The sequence below is a fragment of the Ambystoma mexicanum genome, chromosome 12 (assembly GCF_040938575.1).
Source record: "Ambystoma mexicanum isolate Mex_15411 chromosome 12, UKY_AmexF1_1, whole genome shotgun sequence".
Classification (NCBI taxonomy): Eukaryota; Metazoa; Chordata; class Amphibia; order Caudata; family Ambystomatidae; genus Ambystoma; species Ambystoma mexicanum.
In genome coordinates this window covers 79,942,008-79,961,928 of record NC_090936.1, presented here as the reverse complement: position 1 = coordinate 79,961,928, position 19,921 = coordinate 79,942,008, and the positions used below count along the sequence as shown (strand labels likewise).

The 19,921-nt window shown below is 46.3% G+C and overlaps 1 protein-coding gene across 4 annotated transcripts in view; it reads left to right on the top strand.

The window, feature by feature from the left end:
* PTPN12 (protein tyrosine phosphatase non-receptor type 12) overlaps nt 1–19,921 on the top strand; it is an 820,244-nt gene that overhangs the window by 396,803 nt on the left and 403,520 nt on the right. For all 4 annotated transcript variants that reach the window (XM_069628049.1, XM_069628047.1, XM_069628048.1 and 1 more), the window contains exon 8: nt 15,648–15,790. In XM_069628049.1, coding sequence (XP_069484150.1) covers nt 15,648–15,790 — 143 coding nt within the window. The remainder of the gene's footprint in view (nt 1–15,647; nt 15,791–19,921) is intronic.

Below are 19,921 nucleotides of genomic sequence, written 5' to 3'. Positions count from 1 at the left end.
TATATCTGTTGGCGTTCCACTTACCAGGAGTGAAAAATGTGCAAGCAGACGCTCTCAACAGAGATGAATTGTCTACACGAATGGGAACTGAACGATCAGCAACTGCACCTTGTCTTCGCGGAATGGGGTCATCCGGCCCTCAATCTCTTTTCGACGAGAGACCACAAGAAATGCTCCCATTAAGCGAGCAGGTGGCCACAAGACTCGCTAGGAGATGCGTTCTCCTTCCCGTGGACGGGCAAGTTTCTGTATGCCTTCACCCCCATTCCCTTGCATCCGTCGGACTCTGCAATGGATCCACAGATATCCTTGTCGGGTGATCCTGGTGGCCCTGTATTGGGTCAGACAAGTGTGGTTCTCCGATCTACTTCACCTCTCAGCGGCAGAACCAATGAGGTTCCAGCAGATGCCCAACCTTCTGTCTCAGGAGAAAGGGACCATTTGGCATCACGACCCAGACAACCTCAGTCTGACGGCGTGGCTCCTGATTTCACCGAGTTTGGCGCGTTAGCGATTCCAGCGGATTGCCGTCGTATTTTGCATGCCGCAAGGGCACCTTCCACGAACACTTCATACACATACAAATGGAAAAGGTTCTGCATATGGTGCGCAGGTCAACCAGGTCTGGTCCCGCGGGCGGTCACACCGGAACAACTCCTACCATACTTGTTGCTCCTGGCAAATAACGGGTTATCTGTCTCATCCATAAAGGTGCATCTAGCTGCCATCTCGAGATTTACTCGGAAGAGACATTCCACTCCACTGTTCAGTGACCGCCTAGTTAAACACTTCCTTACAGGGTTGTTTCAAACCTTTCCTCCCAAGAAGTTTCCTCCGATCTGGAGTCTGAACCTGGTCCTGGCAGCCCTGATGAAACCCCCTTTTGAACCAATGTCATCGACATAATTAAAATTTTTGTCTTGAAAATTGGCTTTCCTGGTGGCCATTACTTCTGCTCATCGCCTGTCGGAAATACAAGCTCTAGTGATCGACCCTCCGTATTTGAGGTTTTTGAGTAGTAAAGTCGTGCTGGCCACTAACCCGCATTTCATACCTAAAGTACCTTCCATGTTCCATAAACACGCTGCTATAGTGTTGCCTACATTCTTTCCAACACAGTCTTCAGTGGCAGAGAAGACTCTCCATACATTGGACGTAAAAAGAGCTTTGAAATTTTATCTCCATCGCACTCAAAGCTTCAGAGACACAAGACAACTCTTCGTAGCTTATGGTCCTGCGGCTAGGGGTAAAGTGATTTCAAAACAAGGACTATCCAGGTGGGTGTCTTCGGCCATTTCTTATTGTCATTCCAAGGCCGGAAAGCCGCTAGAAAAGCGTCCAAGGGCCCATTCGACAAGATCTACATCGTCGACGGCTTTGTGGTCCGTAATTCCGCTGGGGGATATCTGCCAGGCGGCTTCCTGGTCGGTACCACATACGTTTACCCGACATTACTGTCTCGCACAGCAGCATGCTGAAGAAACACAGATGGGGCGGGCAGTACTACGTCACCTGTTCCAAAAAGGTAAGCCCCAGGTGGGGTTGCATCCTTCGGCAACTATGCTTTAAAGTGTCATGTCTTTTTCAGTGAACATGCTATAATGTAATGTGTTGGCATAGTAACTGGGCACTGTGCTTGTACAGTGAACATGCTGTAATGTAATGTGTTGCCATAGTAAGTGGGCACTGTGCTTGTTGTGATGTTGGTTTGCATACACGCCTCCAATGTTGGGGGATACTTCTATACAATCTATTCTAAGCATGTGAATCCATGAAAGATCCAATGCTGGAGAAGGGGATAGTTTCTTACCTGTAACTCCATTTCTCCAGCATTGGTATCTTTCATGGATTCACATGCGCCCTCCGGCCTCCCCTGAGCATGCAAACCAGAGATCCCCCCCCACACTACTTTGGGGGCTGAAATCTGAGGGAGCCGCGGGGGCGGAGCTATATATACCCCTACGTCCTAGTGGCGCCGGCGTGCGCGGCCCAAAACAACATGGATAGGACACAAAAGTGTCAGAATTTTTCCTATGGAAAATGTCTATATAACTTACCGAGGATTCCCAGCCTGACGGGGGAATAGTCTAAGCATGTGAATCCATGAAAGATACCAATGCTGGAGAAATGGAGTTACAGGTAAGAAACTATTCCCTTCATAGCTTAATCAACTGCCATATGCAAACCTGCCCAGAAAGCTACACTGTTTTTGCAGACGATAGCTCTTGGTTCTTTAAAGCTTTTTGTGAATTTTAGCAGTGACTTCAGGGCCATCTCTCTCGGCTGCCTACCTAGAAAAAGGTCAGGACCAAATCTCCTCAACTCTGGAGAACCCAGACTCAAATTATGTCACACCAGATGACCTTTGGGACCCCAGTGGTGGGGGCCAGAATCTCTGTGCATAGAAGTAACTGGTGTGACATTACTCTGTACACCTGGACCATGTGGATTCCTTGCAGCACCGCTTCTTTTACAGCACATATTTGTCTCATGCTCTTCAGCAATTTTCTGTTCCTTTTTATTTGACACTTCAAACAAAAAAAAAAAATGGACTAGTTTGCGATATAAGGAACATGCATACACTAATGGTATAGACTTAACTTATTAATGTTTGCGTTCATATTTTACTGATAAGGCAATGATATCAAACACTGTGCCTTTAATACTTCGTACAAGGCATAATAGGAGTAGTGTAGCCTCTTCTAATTCTACGTTTGAGGAATTGTTTTGTTTTTCCTCTGATAGACCATGCAGGCGAGTTACCAAGATGGTGCTAAACTTTAAATCTGTGGTCTTGAAAAGAGTAAACAGTTGGAGATAGGACCAACCATGATCATTCACGCGGGTTGTAAATAAAGTAAAACAAATACTACACCTACGTCCATCCCCTTTCCTTCATACTGTACAGGTGCCTCTACCACTTGACTGGAGCGATTTGCATCGTAAAAATAGCACTTGTCATTTAGATTTAAGGGCATGTTTGGGGCGAGCACACTCTTCTAACCACTCAACTGTTTCCCGCCAGTCCTTGTTTCAACCTTTACTAGAGTGGACGCTATGTACTGTGGGAGTGTAATTTAGGATCATTTTTCTCCCATCTTGTTTTCCTAGATTTTCTTTGGCTTGGTCTCTGGTGCCCTGAGCCCTCTCATTGCACATCTGTTTGTCAGATTCTCAAGGTGTGGATCCTGGAAGGGGTCCTCTCTGAATCAGATCCCCAAGTGCCCTGCAGTGTCGAGGCCCTAATCAATACTGGGATTCCAGCGCAGCTTACACCAAGATCACCAAGTAACAGTTAAGCACAGTGGCGTGACATTTATTCAAGGTTGCCTCTGGAGCACATCAAGTCATTCCCCAGCAGGAAATCCAAAGTGGAGAAACTAAGTTCTGCGCTCTTATTCAGGGCACCAGAGCATGGGCACCTTTTCTCATGAAGTTCCTCTTCTGGGTGCAGTCTTGTAGATCGTTCGTTCTACTGGAAACTGCCCTAAAGCCCAGAGGGCTCATACTGGCATCTTTGCCCAGGGGCTCACACAGCTATTTTCTTTGTACAGACACTGGTGGGGAGGGGAGGCGGAGGCAGCTTGAAGTTCTGGCACTGGGCCTACCCAGCAGGACTCTTAAGCGCTACTGCTGGCTCCGCATCCAAGGGGATGTATTCATGCATAGACTTAGACTTCCAGACCTTGGTCTATAGGCACCAAGCCTGCCGTTCGCCATGAGGTCACAAAGTTTACTGCATTCTTTTCCTAAGGGTTCCAAACCACCACCTCCGCTGGGCTCAGTGGCAGAGTGGTCTCTCCCACGCAATCTCACTTACTCACAGCTGCCCACTTGTAAAAAATGTCACTGTTCAAGGTATCTTTATAGTCGAGCAGCTGTGCTGGCCGCCACCACACAATTGGATTATTACCATGGACCGAGTAGCATGACTTCTGCCCCTTGGTGGATTGGTTGCCTGCAAACCTACCGTAGTACCCTGCCTACCTCTCATTCACAAATTCTCTCCTTTATTTGGAGGCGTGGCTCTCCCGCGTGGGGTCGTTCCATAGTTACTGCCAGTAACCACCCGGACTCTGTTCTCGCCATTCCCTTTCCCTTCTATGCAGGTCGTTTCTGTGGCATGCAGAGGCACTTTTTTGACTGCTTCATGGTTCTAATTAAATCCACTTGTATGTACGACATAATGAAGGGGCTCTTTAGGTAGGTTATGCTTCAACCTCCCCGACCTGAAACAACCCTGGTGCTTTTGCCACCACAGCTTTCAGCACTTTTGCCCTACTGGCCCACAGCAGTCTTGCCTCTTCAGTCTGCCCTGCTTTTGCTGACCCCAGTCTCCACCAGCAGATAATGGGGCATGTCCTTCAGTGGGCCCCTCACCACCAACATCTGACCTTCCTTTTCCAAGCAAGCCCCAAGACTGTCAAAGCAGGGAACACACAAATAAGGGGGAAGAGGGTGACCTCTCTTCCTCCGACAAAATGGTGTTGGAGTAGATTTCCTTGGGTGACATTCTCTCCACCTGAGTGCCCCAAAGCACATTTTGGTTTTGCTGGACTGTTGCTTTTTGTCTAATTCTCCTGAGTGAGAACCAATTACCACACTCACTCATTCTTTTACTCTGTACTTACAAATCCTTTTTTTTACCGCTTTTTGGGTACATTTTAATGGAGTTATGCTTTCCTCTATCTTTTCTGGCCTCTACATTTTATCATTGCAGCACACCACATTTTCTGTGCTGTGTTGCTGGGAGCTCCTTGAGCTTTTCTTCCCCCCCCCCGTGATGCATGTTACCAGGGCAGGGGGGCAGCTTTCTGTCGCTCCTGTATTTTATTAGGTGAGATCAGCACACCCCACCTGATGTGGAGTGCTTAGGGGAAACATTGTCTCCCTTTTCTCACTGTTCCAGTAACTTTGTTAGTGTTGCAAGTTAATCTTGACCGGCTGGTGGCAGTGTACCTTTTTGTCGACTTTTGGCGCAGGCTGTCTTCGCAGCTGTGGAAGGGAGACACGGGTATCACCATTTGCCTAAAATTGTGGCTGTACTTTTCTAAGCCCTGTTCATGATGACTTGTTCTTACTAAAACCTTCTTCTGCCTGCGTGGGAAGGTCTTGATGGGTCTGCTTCCCCTGGAAAACCCACTACGGCTCGGAGTGCCTGAAGGGACAGGAAATGGGGGAGGTGACCACTCCCCCGGTCTGTCCTGCTGTGTGCCTGCCTGGAACCAGTTTGTACTGGGAGGCTGGATTTACCCTTTGGACAGCCACCCCGCTCAGATTTGCATGGAAGACTTGTCTGGCGTTTGGGATCAGCCAGTTTTCTTGCATGAAAAGCGAGGGTCCTGTAGCTGGACCAGAGTTGACCACTGGACAGAAGATCCAAAGAGGAATTCGTCGGATGTTGTCTCATCAACTTCCAAGTGACCGCCAGAGCCACCAAGTGACCACTGCAGACCTGATACCGAATTCCGAGCGATGGGGATGGTCTCTGGAAGATAACCTCCTCCCATGGATTGGTGGGCCTAACCAGTCTTGACCACCTGCATTTTGCACCATCCCACGAATAGATGTGATCCTCCTAGGCTGCAAACTCCCAATGCCCTGGGACCTGTTCTATTTTGCAATGAAACGTATTGTGAAGTGCGTTTTCAACTGAAAGCTTGTGGGCATCATTCTGGCCCTTCAGTTACTCTTGGCTCCTAGACATTCCGTCGACTGAGCCGTTGGCCGAGAACCGATAAGTCTACCAGACGACGACCATCGTTGACCCGAAGCCTGTGAAGGGCTCCAATGCACCAGTGCAACGTAGATCCCACTGCTGGGCATCCCACTACCCAAGTGCATCTGTCTGTTGCCTCCAAAGTTACTTCAGCTGCCAAGGCCAAGAAATCCGAACTGTGGACAACTGTCGCCTCACCTTGGGAATCGTCCTGCTGCACCAAGTTCTTCATTGAAAAGGTTCTGTCCAGAGCCTAGGTACTTACCTTAGTGTCTGCATTGTTCTTGTGCTCTGTGAGGGTTGCAGTGAGGCTGTTACTTGCACCCCCTTTCAGGGCGCCCCGAGTCCCAGTGGGGGAAGCAACCTATTGGGCTGTAACTTGCCACACTAACGGTTACTTATCTGTAAACCTGAAGAACTCTTCACTCTTCCTTGTTTGTTTGCTGCTTACCTGCTTTTCTCCTTTTGCCTGTGGTCGCTGGATCCCCAGTGCACCCCTTGACTCGGAGACTCAATTAGAATAGAGCTGGATTTTGTATGATTGGGTCAAGCAGGGGTTAACTACAGTATATGTTGGTCTACGGTTTGCATACCTATTGATGATTCTGCCACGTTTGCATTACTTAGTGTTCTAAAGTATCTTTTATCCTTTTGATATTGCATCTATATTCTGTTTAATGCTACTTTGTGATAGTACTTGCCTTATCTAAAGGTTGCAAGCTTTAGTGTATATAAAATGCCTAGTTGTATATAACGTTGTGTCAATGTTTCCTTGAACTAAGTGTATGCTCTGAGTGCTGTGTGCCTCACTACAGCCCTCATCTCTCCTAGACTAAGCCTGGCTGCACAGCCATTGCTGCCAAACCTTTGGGTAGTTCAAGCTAAACCTAAGAGGTACAACCCTGTCCCCTGAAGTGGGCTTTTCCAAGTTCTGTAACGGACTGCAGCTTGTGCAAAACTCCCTAACAGTGTTTCATGATATGTTTGCAGCCCTGGCAGGGTTTCTAGATATTCTGGCTCAACAGCACCAGAAGGAAAACAGGGTGTTGGTGGGGATCCCATCCTTTCATTCAGTGTTTCAGGTATCCCTTCATGATGACACACTGTCCTGGTAGCCAGTATTATCAGTAAATGAAACCACTTTTAAAACAATATTGCTATATTTACTTCGTTATCGTTGAGTAATATTGTCAGTGTTTAATGGAATCCGCATTTTCATTTCTACATTACTTTATTGCACTCCTTAGCGTAATAAAGGAATGAAAGAAATGGAAAGGCCACGCAGCAGGAAAGTTCAGATTGGGATTGTTAATTTTTTGTAAATTGACGAAACCATTTTGTGTCTAGGGTTTTACAAGGAAAGGGGCTTTTGAAGCTTGGAGCATGGATTATCTGAGGGTCAGAATGGTGGCGGGTAGATGATGCGCAGGAGGGTATTGGGGTGTCCGCCCCCCTTCCCCCGTAACAAAGTAGGAACAGAGAATTGAGCACTATGCCATATGAACGCCCGATCAAAGTGAGGTACAACAAGGCAGCGTCAGGAAGTCAATTCATGCACTGTATTCTGCTCACAGAACAAGTAGGTGCATACAGTGACCTGGAGTTAATGGAGGCAGTAGCGTCCTGCATGAAGTCAGGCAACAGTGACGGTAAGATTGCAGCGGTATTTAGAGAACGACTCAAATTAAAATGTTTTTTATGCCTGGTTACATTTGGAGTGACTTTTTTAAAACTGGTGTAGCATAGACTGTATTTTACAACTGATAAGATCACCTACAACCACGATTTGGCAAAAACCGCACCTTTCCAAGCCTACTAGCAGGACCATTTAAGCCAATTACAGGTATTGGGGCACATCTGCAGCTTTTGTGGTGGTGGTGGTACTAGTGGCAGCAGTCTCGCTTTACGTGAAGCCCTCAAACTCCATGGCTTCCTCATCCTCCACTTCAGTGCTGAGCAAAGAAGACAAACCTATTGACTCGTTTGGCTGCACAGATTATTGCAACAGGCATAATACTCGAAGCAAGCTAATGAGGACAACCTTCAGGTTACAGCCAATCAAAAATGTAGCAGAATATTGTTGACTTCCTTTTATATCTTTCAACTGAACCAACAGGCAGCATTTATGGCTGATTTATTATTTTTTTCTCCTTTTCCCCCCAAGGCTAGTTTGGGCAACACCCTTTTTGGTGGAGTCCAGATGCCATTTTAGCTCCTCTGAAAGGCGCCTAACATGCTGCAGCACGCCTCATTATAGGACTAAGAAAATGTGACCACATCACCTATATCTTCAAGAAGCCGTTCTGGCTACCTCTTAAAGCACACATGTTCAGGACTGCCTGCATCAACTACACGTCACGTCTGAGAAACTCACTGTTTGGTAGATTTTCATTTTTTTTTATGTACAATCTCCTCTATTTGTGAGCACCCCTGCACTTTTTTGCTTGACTACTGAATTTTTGGTTTGTTCCCCTGAGTGGGGACCTTCTCCACGTTCACTTATTCCTTTACTCTATCTTTGGGATCCTTTTATTATTTGTTTACCTTTTTTCTTGAAGAAATACTTTCCTCCAAGTTTTATTGCACCCGTCTTTAACTTTCGCAGCTCACAGCTCTGTGTGCATTGTTGCTGGGTGCCCTTTCGGCTTCCCTTTTTTTCATGTTATAGGGAGATATTTGTATCCTTGCTATAGTTTCCTATTGTGAGGTCTGCACACCCCACCTGAGTGCTGAGGGGCTTCATTGTATACCCTTTCTCACTGCTCTTGTAACCTTTTGGTTATAGTAACAATCTAATCTGAATGGCTGGCTGCAGTGGTTTTATCCTACCTACTTTAGTGCATTTTTTTTCTCCCAGGCTGTACTCGCACCCGTGGTAGTGCACAGAAGAGTCACCATTGACCCAAAATGGTCAGTGTTCTTTTTTCAAAAAACACAAAACAGGGGGGTTATGGGAGTCTCTACCGGCCTCAGTCGCGGGGGAGTCTCAAACAGATTTTCTTAGCTCGCTATCCCTTTGACAGAAGAGAAATGTCCACAACATATTTACACATGTTCTTTGTTCACCAATTCAAGTTTTCTTATCCTTTCTTGGTCCTTCTGCTGTGCAGGGATGGGAAGGTCCTGGTTTGACTTGTCTTCGGCGGGCATCCCTTTGTGAAGCACGCCAAGGTGCCAGTGTGTCTAAGGACAGGAAACTGGGGGAGTGGGGAGGGAATGACCCTGAAACGGTCTTCTGCTGTGCCTGGCTGGAACCAGTTCCAACTGAGAAGTTGTCTGTCCTAAAAGGACAGCCACCACCCAGTTTGAATGATGCTTGGGTGCTGATTGGCTGGGTTCCTGCACAAAAGGCATGGATCCTGAGGCTGAAGACAAGCTGACCACTGGAACTGAAGAAACAATGAGGAGAAAGACGCCTGCAGCCACTTCCAGATAATCGGAGACGCCTTCTGTGTATTTGCTGACCCCAGAAAGGAAGACGCTCTCCCTTAGACTGGTGGGTCCAATCAGTCTGAGGGCGAGCTGCATTTCAAGCCATCCCACGACGAGCTGTGACCTTCACGGGCTGCAAACCGCCAATACACTGGCACCTGTGGTCACTGTACAGTGCATTGCCACCCCGAAGATTGAATCCTCTTGAAACCTTGGTCGACTCCTTCCAGCCCTCCAGAGGTAAGATTCTACTCCTTGAAGTCACCTCACCAGAATGCTGGACCTTGGAAAAAAAAGATGAATCGATTGGACAGGCACCATTCTTCACTGGTGCTTTGAGAAAGGTGTCAAAATCGGAAACCTGAAGAATTCTTTGCTTGGAGCCTCTTCACTCGACTGCTGCTGTGAGATCCATTCTAGTGTCCCTTCTGTTTGCCTGACCAGTAATCCAGTGACTGGGTCTGTTGCTGCTGTATCGTGGAGGCATTGTGCTGCATCCTCTTCTTCACTTCTAAGATACTGTGAAACTCTTAGTAGAACTTACCTAGAGTTGCTTGCTTGCTCCTTTGTTGCTGGGGTGCTAATTTGTGTGTATGGGAGTTCGGCCATACACATTTGCCCAGGCCCAATACCTGTGTGCCCTCAGGGAACTTTCTCTGAAGTCCCTGAATCCTTTATACAACAAAAGCTTTCCTTACTTGCTACTAAAGACTTAATCTGGAGGTTTTGGACTTTCTGCAGCTTATGCCTTGGTTGGCCCTCCAATCTGACCATTAGACACTCATAACTAGATGGGGATGGACTATTAAAGACCAAGGCCTCTGCAATTATTGCAAATTATTTACCTGCTTTTTGTTGGTCTTGTTTAATTTACTCTCCCTGAAACAGTCATACAAAAGTAGTTCACTTGCTGGTAGAATTGCATACTGCCATTCTCAAAGTATTAGAAACGTGTTTTACGTACTGTGAATATTGCATTGGTTCTTAAATGTGCTCATTGAGTGTTATAGAACAAAACTTCTTGAATTAGCTTACCTTAGTGTATATATAAAATAAACAATGTTTTTAATATAACTTTTAGTGTCAGCTTTTCTTTGGCATATGTGTATACTCTAAGTTCTTTCTACTGCTTACAGCCATTCCTCGAAGATCAGCCTGGCTGTTCAGCTATTGCTAACAACATATGTATGTGGATTCAGGCCTATACTAAGAGTTGGAGCCCTATGTCCCATCCCAATCACTGGATGTCTCCCCTTTGTACAGTGCTCCTTAGTTTTCCAGCTAGGTTTGCTCTTTATGAATCCCATGCATTCACAAATACATGGGCATGTGGCAGAAGACCTGCTGGAATCCTCATTCACGTAGACACACAAGTCAATGCATATGCATCGGAGCGGACATGTGGTGGTCGTTCTGGAAGCACTCTACCAGATTTGGCTTCAATGGTCAGCAAAAAATACCAGACCTGCTTTTCGAGAGCTCAGTTATTCAACTCTTCTTTAGAGGGGCTTTACAAGAAGAAAACGAGTTGGGATGAGGGATAATGTGCTCAGGAAGGCATGAGAAGAATAAGATGGAAGAGCTATGTGTACAATTGGTCTACATTTATCGTGGGAATCAACTGTATTCTATGGGGTATAGCACCGGAAGAAGAGGTATTCGCTGCACCAGGGGATATGCCTGGAATGTACTCACTGCATGGCGAGCTGGGGCATGTTGAAGCCATGCCCAAATAAACACAAGCGCCAATACCTCTCCCTGAGGGGTTACCCTACCTCAACTGAAATACTAAGGGTCCTTTCAGAATGTCAAAGCAACTGAAATGTCCATTCTCCTGTGTCAGTAATCCTGCCTCTATCCTTTACACTTTTAAGTAAACTAATAAAGTAACGCCTCATCTGGTCCCAGAAGAATGGCTCCATTCTTCTGGACAGCAAAGCAAAGTTCCAAAAAAAGGGTTTTGAAACCTGAGGGAATGACTCCCTTCTCTAGGTTGCAGCGCCTTTTTCAAGCACAAAACAAAGTTCCCTTTTATAACATTGAAAAGTAGTAGAGTTCTCAGTTCAAATTTAAGAGAAAGTAAAAATTAACATCCATTATTTCCCATAGTAATTTCTTCATGTGATGAATTATGTAGAGTCCTCCCAGAATCCCTGCCTAAAACCTCCTCCCAGGTGGCCAAGGGAAGGCAGCCGCTACCTGATCCTAACCCTGGGGGTGGTATTACCTGGGTGGATCACCTAGGAGAATTCCCTCCAAGGGAATAGGAGGACTCTGTTAGGAGATGCTCGGTTTTCATCTTCTTCAAAGGGTGAGATGACCATGATGCCAGAATACCTAATGGCTTGTTGGCAGAGCCAGACTCCCTTAAAGATGCCCAAATGGTTGGTAATGAAAGCCATTATGGTCAGTATAAGAATCGGAACATCGGTACCCTCCCTTCTAAGTCATCTTTGCTTTGGTTTAAACTGTAAAATCTAGAATCAACCATTAATGTCTTTAAGACCCTTATTTAGAAGTATATTTTACAGACCGAGTGAGTGAAGTAAAGTTAAAACCGAAATTTCTGATGAGGCTGAGAGGTTTGTGAGAAGGAGAAGCCAGAGTTGCAGCGGGAAACTCTGCTGTTGCAGATTGCCCTGTGGGAGAGAAGCTGTCTCAGCTTAATGTGCCTGACTCCAGTGGCTGGCAAGCACCAGGAGGTGAAAGGAGCAACGTGATCTCCTGTTCGGAGAGGCGCGAGACCCAGGACTGTGACCGGAGCTGTCAAAGGGTCCAGATCCGACGAACAAAGGGGGCAGTGGGACACGCGGAGGGAAAGACCAGTGAGTTGGTCTCTGAAAGGTGACCCCAGGGTACTCTGTGGAAAACCACTCGCCACCTAAACAAATTTTGAATACTGTAATAATGAAAGGAAGTGTTTTTTTTTAACCAAACGTATCTGAAGAGGAAACGAGAAGCAAAACCTAATAACTATCACTACCCAAGTAACAAGAGAACACTATTTATTTAAGAATGGCTGTAACTACCCTTATCCAAGGAAAGGGTGAAGAATATTGATTCCAAAGTGTAGCCACCATTGGCAAAGTAAAGAGGGGGCAATATTAAACCTAAACTGTAACCAGCATTGACAAAGTAAAGAAGGCAGCATTTGAGTCGGGTACAAACCAGCATTGCCCAAGCCAAAGAAAGGTCATTGGAAATAAAAGGGGAAAACTGTTAGGTGGAAACCTGTGCAGTTCCCCCTGGGACCACTGCAAAAGATTTAGGACTACAGGTGTTTGGCAGTAAACCCACTTGGTAGCAGTCTGTACCACACAGATTCACTTGGTAGCTGTGGCTGAGCAGTCAGACTTCCCTCAAGAAGCGTTAGGCAGTATACAGAGTATTCACAATAGGTCAAGAGAACACAATAGAATAAGCAAACACTGACCAGGGCTTGGTGTAAAAGAGAGATAATTATTTATTTAAAACCACATCTAGAAAAACACACAGGCACTAATAGTAAGAAATTCGAAACATGGTCACTAAAAGATATACACTCCCTTAAAAGAATATTCGACAATTCTTAAGTAAAGCCCCACTTATTTTCAGACAGCGGTGAGCGCTTAACGTAGATGGCACTCTTATAATTTGTTTTAAAAAGGGAGAGAAAAGCAGAGAATAAACTGAAACGGATCGCAACACTTTTTCACTAACACAACAAGAGAGGAAGGCAATGTAACACCGTAGGCCGGATCCGCTTTAAGAGGATCAAAATGAATTGTGTCCAAGGTCACACGGTTGCAGTGCACAAAAGTCTTGACAAGGTTCAAAAAGAGTTGGACCAAACAAAGAGACCAGTTAGAGGGTCGAGGCGGCCAGCCCAGTCCAGAAGGTTAAGGGGTTATTATTACCTTGTAGCAATCTTTAGAAAGGGAGGCCTGGCGGACACGGTACCTTAAAGTGGTGAGAACACTCCAGCGGGGGCAGTTGTTCCTGGCAGCGGATGCAAGTCGGTGCCTCGTCCGGGGGAAGAGAGGATCTCGTCGGGGAGGAAGACAGGAGTCCGTTGCACTGCCAGGGAAGAAACCAGCCGCGGAGTTTCTCAGGTACAAGGCGCGGTCCGTTGATTCACGGTTCAGTGGTAAGTGGCTATCCGGCTGCCGGGGTGCTTGGCACGGGCAGTTCGACCACAAACCAGTCTGGGGTGCGAAGAAAAGAAGATAAACTGGTTGTGCCCACCAGTCAGGGGAAGAAGCCTCTCCAGCCGGGAGATCTTCTCTGTGGTCGGGAAGTGGTGAGTCTGTTCCGCAGGGCTCCACCAGTGGTGTCGTGGTAGGTCGGCTCAGCTTCTCCCTCGTCGGATTCTCAGGTCCTGTGGCGACTTCTGAAGTTCCAGTCCCCAAAGCCCTACTTTTATGCAGCACACCCCCATTCACTCAGCCTAGCTGTCACTCAAACATGTTAAGTGGTGAGCCGGCCGGCTCAACACTTGGGCCAATCTCACAAGAGTGCGACATGAGTTACCAAGGTAACTCAGTCCAGGGTGCCTAAACCCCCTCCCACACCCCCTGTGGTACCCAGACAGAGTGGCACCACTTTTGGAGGCTTCTGTGGAGAAGCCTGCCAAAAAGTGGAACAAAGGGCTCGACTTGGGTTGGAGTCACAGAAGAGAACACAAATGCCATTTTAGAATAGAGTCCTGGCAAAAAATACCAACCGGCGAATTAATATTAAATAAATAAACCGGCGGTATGTTCGAGGCTATGAGAATTAAATAAAGTTGGTAGCCTTGAACAATGGGAAAATCCCATAGGGAAATATTCGTGGTCGAATATAAAAAGTAGTATCCACTGCCACCAGCCAAAACTCGATCAGGGGGGACGGAGACGTGCCCCCTTGACTAACAGACCCCGGGGCAATCGAATTGCCCCCACCAGTATGTCCACAATATGATGGTTTGTACTGGTTTCTGTTAATAATTTGGGACTAGTAAAGCCAATGGTGAATTTACATGCCCTGGGAGACAGTAGTCAGTCCCAGGGTATGGAGGCTATGGTGGGGTGTCACTATGACACCCCTGTGTCACTGCACGGAGGGTGCGGTGTAACACACATAGTAAAAACACATGAGACCCTATGGAGTAAAGGACCCCATAGCCCATAAAACACATTAACAGTCAAAGGAACACCATAAATCGTGTCCAGGAGTGGGAGAAAGAGTCTCACTCTTGGCAGGAGAAAAAAACAAACTCCAGAAATCCAGCAAAGCTGCTGGGGTACTCACTAGGTTAGGAAATTCAGGCTAAAGAGAGAATTCTCCCTAACAAAAACTGCTTTCTTGGAGAGAAAAACTTGAATGAAAGATATGACCAGTCATTACCTGCTGTGAAAGTGTAAACACAAAGGTGGCAGGAAAGTGGCCATCCTTGTAGAACGCATAAAGGGGGAGAGGAAAACAACCTGAATTGCATGTGGCCAATCAACCAGTGGAACAAACATCAATAGGTGTTGTATCCTGATGGAAGAAGTTGTGAATTGTACTGGTAATTGAAAGTCTGACTTTAGAATTTGGAAGTAAACCACACTGCCAAGTACTTGTAGTGTTAGGAGGTTCATCCTGGCAGGAGAGTTCACTAGGAAAGGGATTGTTGGTGGTAGTCCTGGCAGGTTAATGAACCAAGGCCACTAATGTGTTTGACCTGTGGAAAAAACCATCCTGCCGAAAATATGGTGTACCAAGAAGTGTGTAGTAGTTAACCACCCCAGCTGACCGATGCTGGGGTGGTTGGGGAAATTGGGGTGGATATAGAAGCGCTTGCCCGCCCATGCCTGTACATTTAAAAGTGAAGTACACTCTTTGTGGTGCATATGGATCTAGTCATATCCTATGTTGAGGATGCCTGTACATTATGCAGGAAGGAAGACGATGGACAAAGAGTACAGTAGTAGTTAGTGAATAACTTTAGCTGCATATTACATGAGCATGGTACTAGACTGGGAGAGGCTGAGGAGCAGTAGAATTTTATTTATAAAAGTGACCAATTCCGAGGACTTCTTTTAGAAAATAAGTTTCTTGTATGCTTTTTCAATAATGTGTTCACATTGCACCTCTCGATCTGCTTTGGAAGGGGACCTTTGACTAAACTGTCTGAAAAATTCAGCAGACTAGGTGCTGCAAAGGCAATGGTTTACCTCCTGTAGTATGCAAGTGCTCACTCAGTAGTAATTGGTAAAATGTAAACCATACAGGTTCCATGCTTTCCCTTCCCAAGAATTCAAAACCGTTTCTCACAGGAGTTGTTAAATTACCGGCTATTTGATGAAAAAATGTAATATTGAAAAATAAATGTAATTCTGATCAAAAGTTTAACATTTTTTTTCACAACCCACGCATTAAGAAGCCAGTTTTATTTCATCACCTACATATCTTTCTGCTCAATCTAACTTTACAAATGTTTGCATTGTAGACTTTGTTCTATTGGTCAATCTTTTTTTCTTTCTTTTCCAATCAGGAATCGCGTAGAATTCACCAGTTTCATTATATCAACTGGCCAGACCACGATGTGCCGTCTTCATTTGACTCTATATTGGACATGATTGGTTTAATGAGGGATTACCAGGCGCATGAAGATGTACCACTTTGTATACATTGCAGGTACACAGTTAAGTGTTGTGGGCATTCAAAGAGGATGGTGGGGAAAGAATCTGTTTGTTTAAAATGATTGGTTGGCTTTCACAAGCTGTGCGTCTATTTTTCCTTAATGTTTCAGCCCCTTGCAATCAGAAATAGAGTATGGTTGGACTAGCCCCCCCCTCTCCCCTTGGGCCCCATCTCTGCTCTCAGGCCCACTCTCTTCCCCTCCTCTCTTCCCCCCTGTCCTCCTTTCCATGTGCTGCCGCCTCCTCTCGCCCCTCTTTCTACGCTCATCTTCCTCCTCTCGCCGCATGCCTCTTCCTCCTCTTGCCACCCTCTCTTCCTCCTCTCACCACCCTCTTCCTCCTCCCCCTCATGCCACCTTCCTTCTCCTCCCACCATCTACCTCATCCTCTCGTCTTGCACGCTTGACCTGCCAGATTGGCTGATGTCAGTGGACCTCAAGGACGCCTACTTCCACTTGTGCATTCCTCCGAGGCACAGGAAGTAATCATGGTTCATGGTTGGAGAAACCCTGTACTAGTTCAAAATTAGAATGTTCATGCATTTTGGCTGTGGCGGCCACGCTTCTCAGTTGCAACAATAACTACATGTTTCCCTAGACGACTGGCTCATTTGAGTTCACATCCCATATTTGTTGTTGGCCCAGCTATACCACACTTGTTATAAACTTTGCAGCTTGGGTTTTCCCTGAACTTCAAGTCGTCCCAGGTCGCACCGTCCCAATTGCTCCAGTTCATCTGGGTGGATCTGGGCACTCGCTAGGGCAGGACCTTTCCTCCAGAAGAATGAAGGTTGGCCCAGTGGCGGCTTCGTGGCGGGTCAGGTGGACGCAGACACTGTGAGGACATTAACAAGACGTATTTATTAAAGAATAAAGCTTTTCTTTCCCTACGACTACAGCGTGTATCCTACCTATATTAAGGTGCTCGTCAGTGTTTTGCCACAAGGAGTACGTCAGCTATCCAAAACTATACCTAACTGACCCTAACACTATTCTAAACAAACTGAAGTCAGGAGAATGACTCCCTTCTCCCAATTATTGCTTCTTGCAGTTGTCTTCTTTCTTTCACTTAATGCAATTTTTAAATGGTCTCTTTACTTTATCAAGTCACGTACTTCTCTCAAGATATTGTTGTTTTCTCTCCTTTTAAGAGATGTCTGTCTTTAACCTTTGTCAAATCTTTGGATCCGGTTTAATGGGCTTTGAGTAACCTTAGAAAGTATATTCCCTTATGTGGGTATTGCTTTCTGTACAATTAGCATTCAGCTCCTTCTGCCTGGTCTTTTTTGGATATTTTTTATCTTGGATGTTTGTCTTTCAGATCACAATGTTTTCTCGTTATATTCCACTCTTTACTTGTTGAATAATGGGATATGTTCCCCTCTTTCCAGGGTAGTGATCCCCAAGCACTATTGGTTTCCCATTCATGGTCTTCTGTGATTTTCTTTCTCATATTAATACAGTTCATCTTCATTAGCTTTTGTGCAAGTGTTCATCACTTATATTGGGATGGGTATCTCTGCTTGCATAACATCCCTTTTGGCCTCCCAGGCCTTCCGTTTTCCCTGTTTCCTCTGTTGGGACGTCTGTGGGGCCCGTATTGGCTTGGGACCTGCTCTTTTGTTCCTCTGCACGGTCAGTTTGGTTTTGCTGCCGCCCTCTTCTTGCAGTACTTTCTCCTTCACGGACTTGCAGTGCTTTTTCTCCTTCAAAGTCTTGGTACCTCCACAGGTAACCAGACCATTGCTGCTGTTTAAGCTTGGTGATGTCAGCGTAGTTGGATGGGTAGAGTACCCACCTCAAACTCCTCCTGGTCACTCCACTGAGGTTTGGGCTCCCGTCACCCTCGTTTCTTTCTTCTCTCACACACTGGGCTTCCAGGTTCTCCTTCTGCCATTCAGAGCCAGCCTGCTCGTCGCAGGCTCTGCATCTTTTTCTCCACCTCCGGCAGGTGTTGAGCATCCAGGAAGCCTACCCTGCCTGCATATGCATCCCTCTGTGCGAACCAGTAACACTGCGGGTAAGCGGACTGTTCCTTGATTACTCTGCGTAGTGGTTTCATCATTGTTGGACGAGCACCCTGTCCACCACGAAGTCGATGTGGTCATGTCACCACCGGAATCCAGGTTCACTTCTTGGTTTTCCTCTCCATATCAACACTGGGCTTCCATCCAGCATTTCGCCTCTTGATCTCACAGCAGTTCTGAAAGTCGTGGTCTCTGTGGCTCTCCTAGGCTCCATCTCTCGTGTAATGCTGTCAGGGAGCTTCCCACCGCTTGCGTATGCATCTCTATGCTTTGCCTCATCTCAGCGTGCCTTCTTTGTAGCCTCCATGTCTCAATTAAATGGAGGTGTGCTTTTAAAGCAACAGAGCCTCTTTCTTGTTTGTAATAGTATGTTTTTTAGTTTTGTCTTCATCCAAGTCTCTGAATTGTATCCTGTTCGTTAACTCTGATAGTCCCATGTGTACCACCATGGGGAATGATTTAGGGAGTTTCTCACAGGAGTCCTTGTCCCCAAAGGGGAGTCTCTCCCAGTGAGATCCCACTTTTCTTGACACCCTAGCGAGAGGGTATTGTAGAGCAGCCTCACTTCTCTAGCCTCACAGGGCGGGGCTTCTTTTTGGGACAAAGGGACAAATACCTCTTATTGGTCACAGCGTTCATTGCCCTTGTTGGGTAGCATTACAGATCATTTTCAGGTCTTGGCAAGGTGTCACAGGGCCTTCTGTGGTGGACCCAGCAAGACCATGTACTAAGGGTAGATCCTTTATAGCACCCTTTGCCCCACTTGATGGTTGTCACAGGTCTCCTTGAAGGGTTGGGCTGCTTACCCAAATTATCTGAATGTGCTGGGAATGGCTGTGTCACAGGAGTACTTGAACTGTGGGCCTTCATTCTGACGGGTCAGTCTTTTTTCTGCCAGGTGCCACCTCAACCATACTTTGTCAATAAGGTGTGCTATGTGATCACTGCTTCGGTGCAGGCAAGTGATGCTACTGTGGTTCTGGAAAACGGTTGACTGCCAGTCTTGCCGGGTTTTAAAACCGTGCTTGTGGATGCCTTAAGCAGACAGACACCAGGCTCTCATGAGTAGGACCTTTTCCAGAGAGTACTGAAGGAGATCTAGGTTTTGGGGATCCCTCAGGAGGACCTCTTTACCTCCAATGTCAACTATGAGTGCGATTTATTCTGCTCTAGGGAATGTACCCTTTGGTGGGTGGATGGTGGTATATGGGAAAACACTGCATGAAAGTTTAATGTCCTGCATGCATTTGTGATGATTTCCGACATGCAAATGATTTTTGGGAGGTTACTGAAGTTTGGTCTACCATGATCTGGATTGGATCCAGAGAGCATAGTGCCTGGAGGGTCTAGACTTGTTAATCCATCATCCTTGGTGCATTCTGGAAAGGATGGATCTGCTCAACCACTCAGAGGACCAGGCCTTACACTTAAATCTTCCTGCTTGGTTTCCGAGAGACTAAGATATGAAAAGTGGGATTTGTCCTTGTTTCTGCCAGGTGACCTGTTGCTTGTTGTAGAACCTACTAGTTTGCATTTGGAAATAAAACGCTGTAAGATTGGATCAGGTCCTAGTTCAATCCTGAACACAGTGGGCACATGCCCATTTCTCACTTGGTTTAAAGTGCTGCACAGGTCGTGCTCACGTCAACCTCATTCTTTTGTGTTGATGCCTTAATTTTTCTCTTTTTAAGTGCCTCCTTGCAATGGGAGGGATGCAACTTGAGAGCATGTATTCACACTACCCAAGGAAGTACTGGAGTGACGTTGCATCAAGTCTCCTCTATGGCCCTGATGGATCGTAAACTATATGCTTTGGCGTTGTGGGTGTATGGAGGAGGCTCCAGCTCAAGTGTGTTTTTATTTTTGTTCGTTACCTGGCATTTATATAGCGCTCTATATATAATTGGTCTGACCTCAAAGTGCTGGTTGGTTGAACGTCCTCTAACTGCGGTTCAGGTCAGTAGAGATAGATGGTGTCATAGGGTGCGTGGGTGCACCAGTTATGTGTGCAGCTGGTGTATTTGTCGGATGTTAGCTGCATCCTAGCGTTAGGTGAGGTGTAGAGGATATTAGTTGTATGTGTTTGCAGTCTGGTGGATG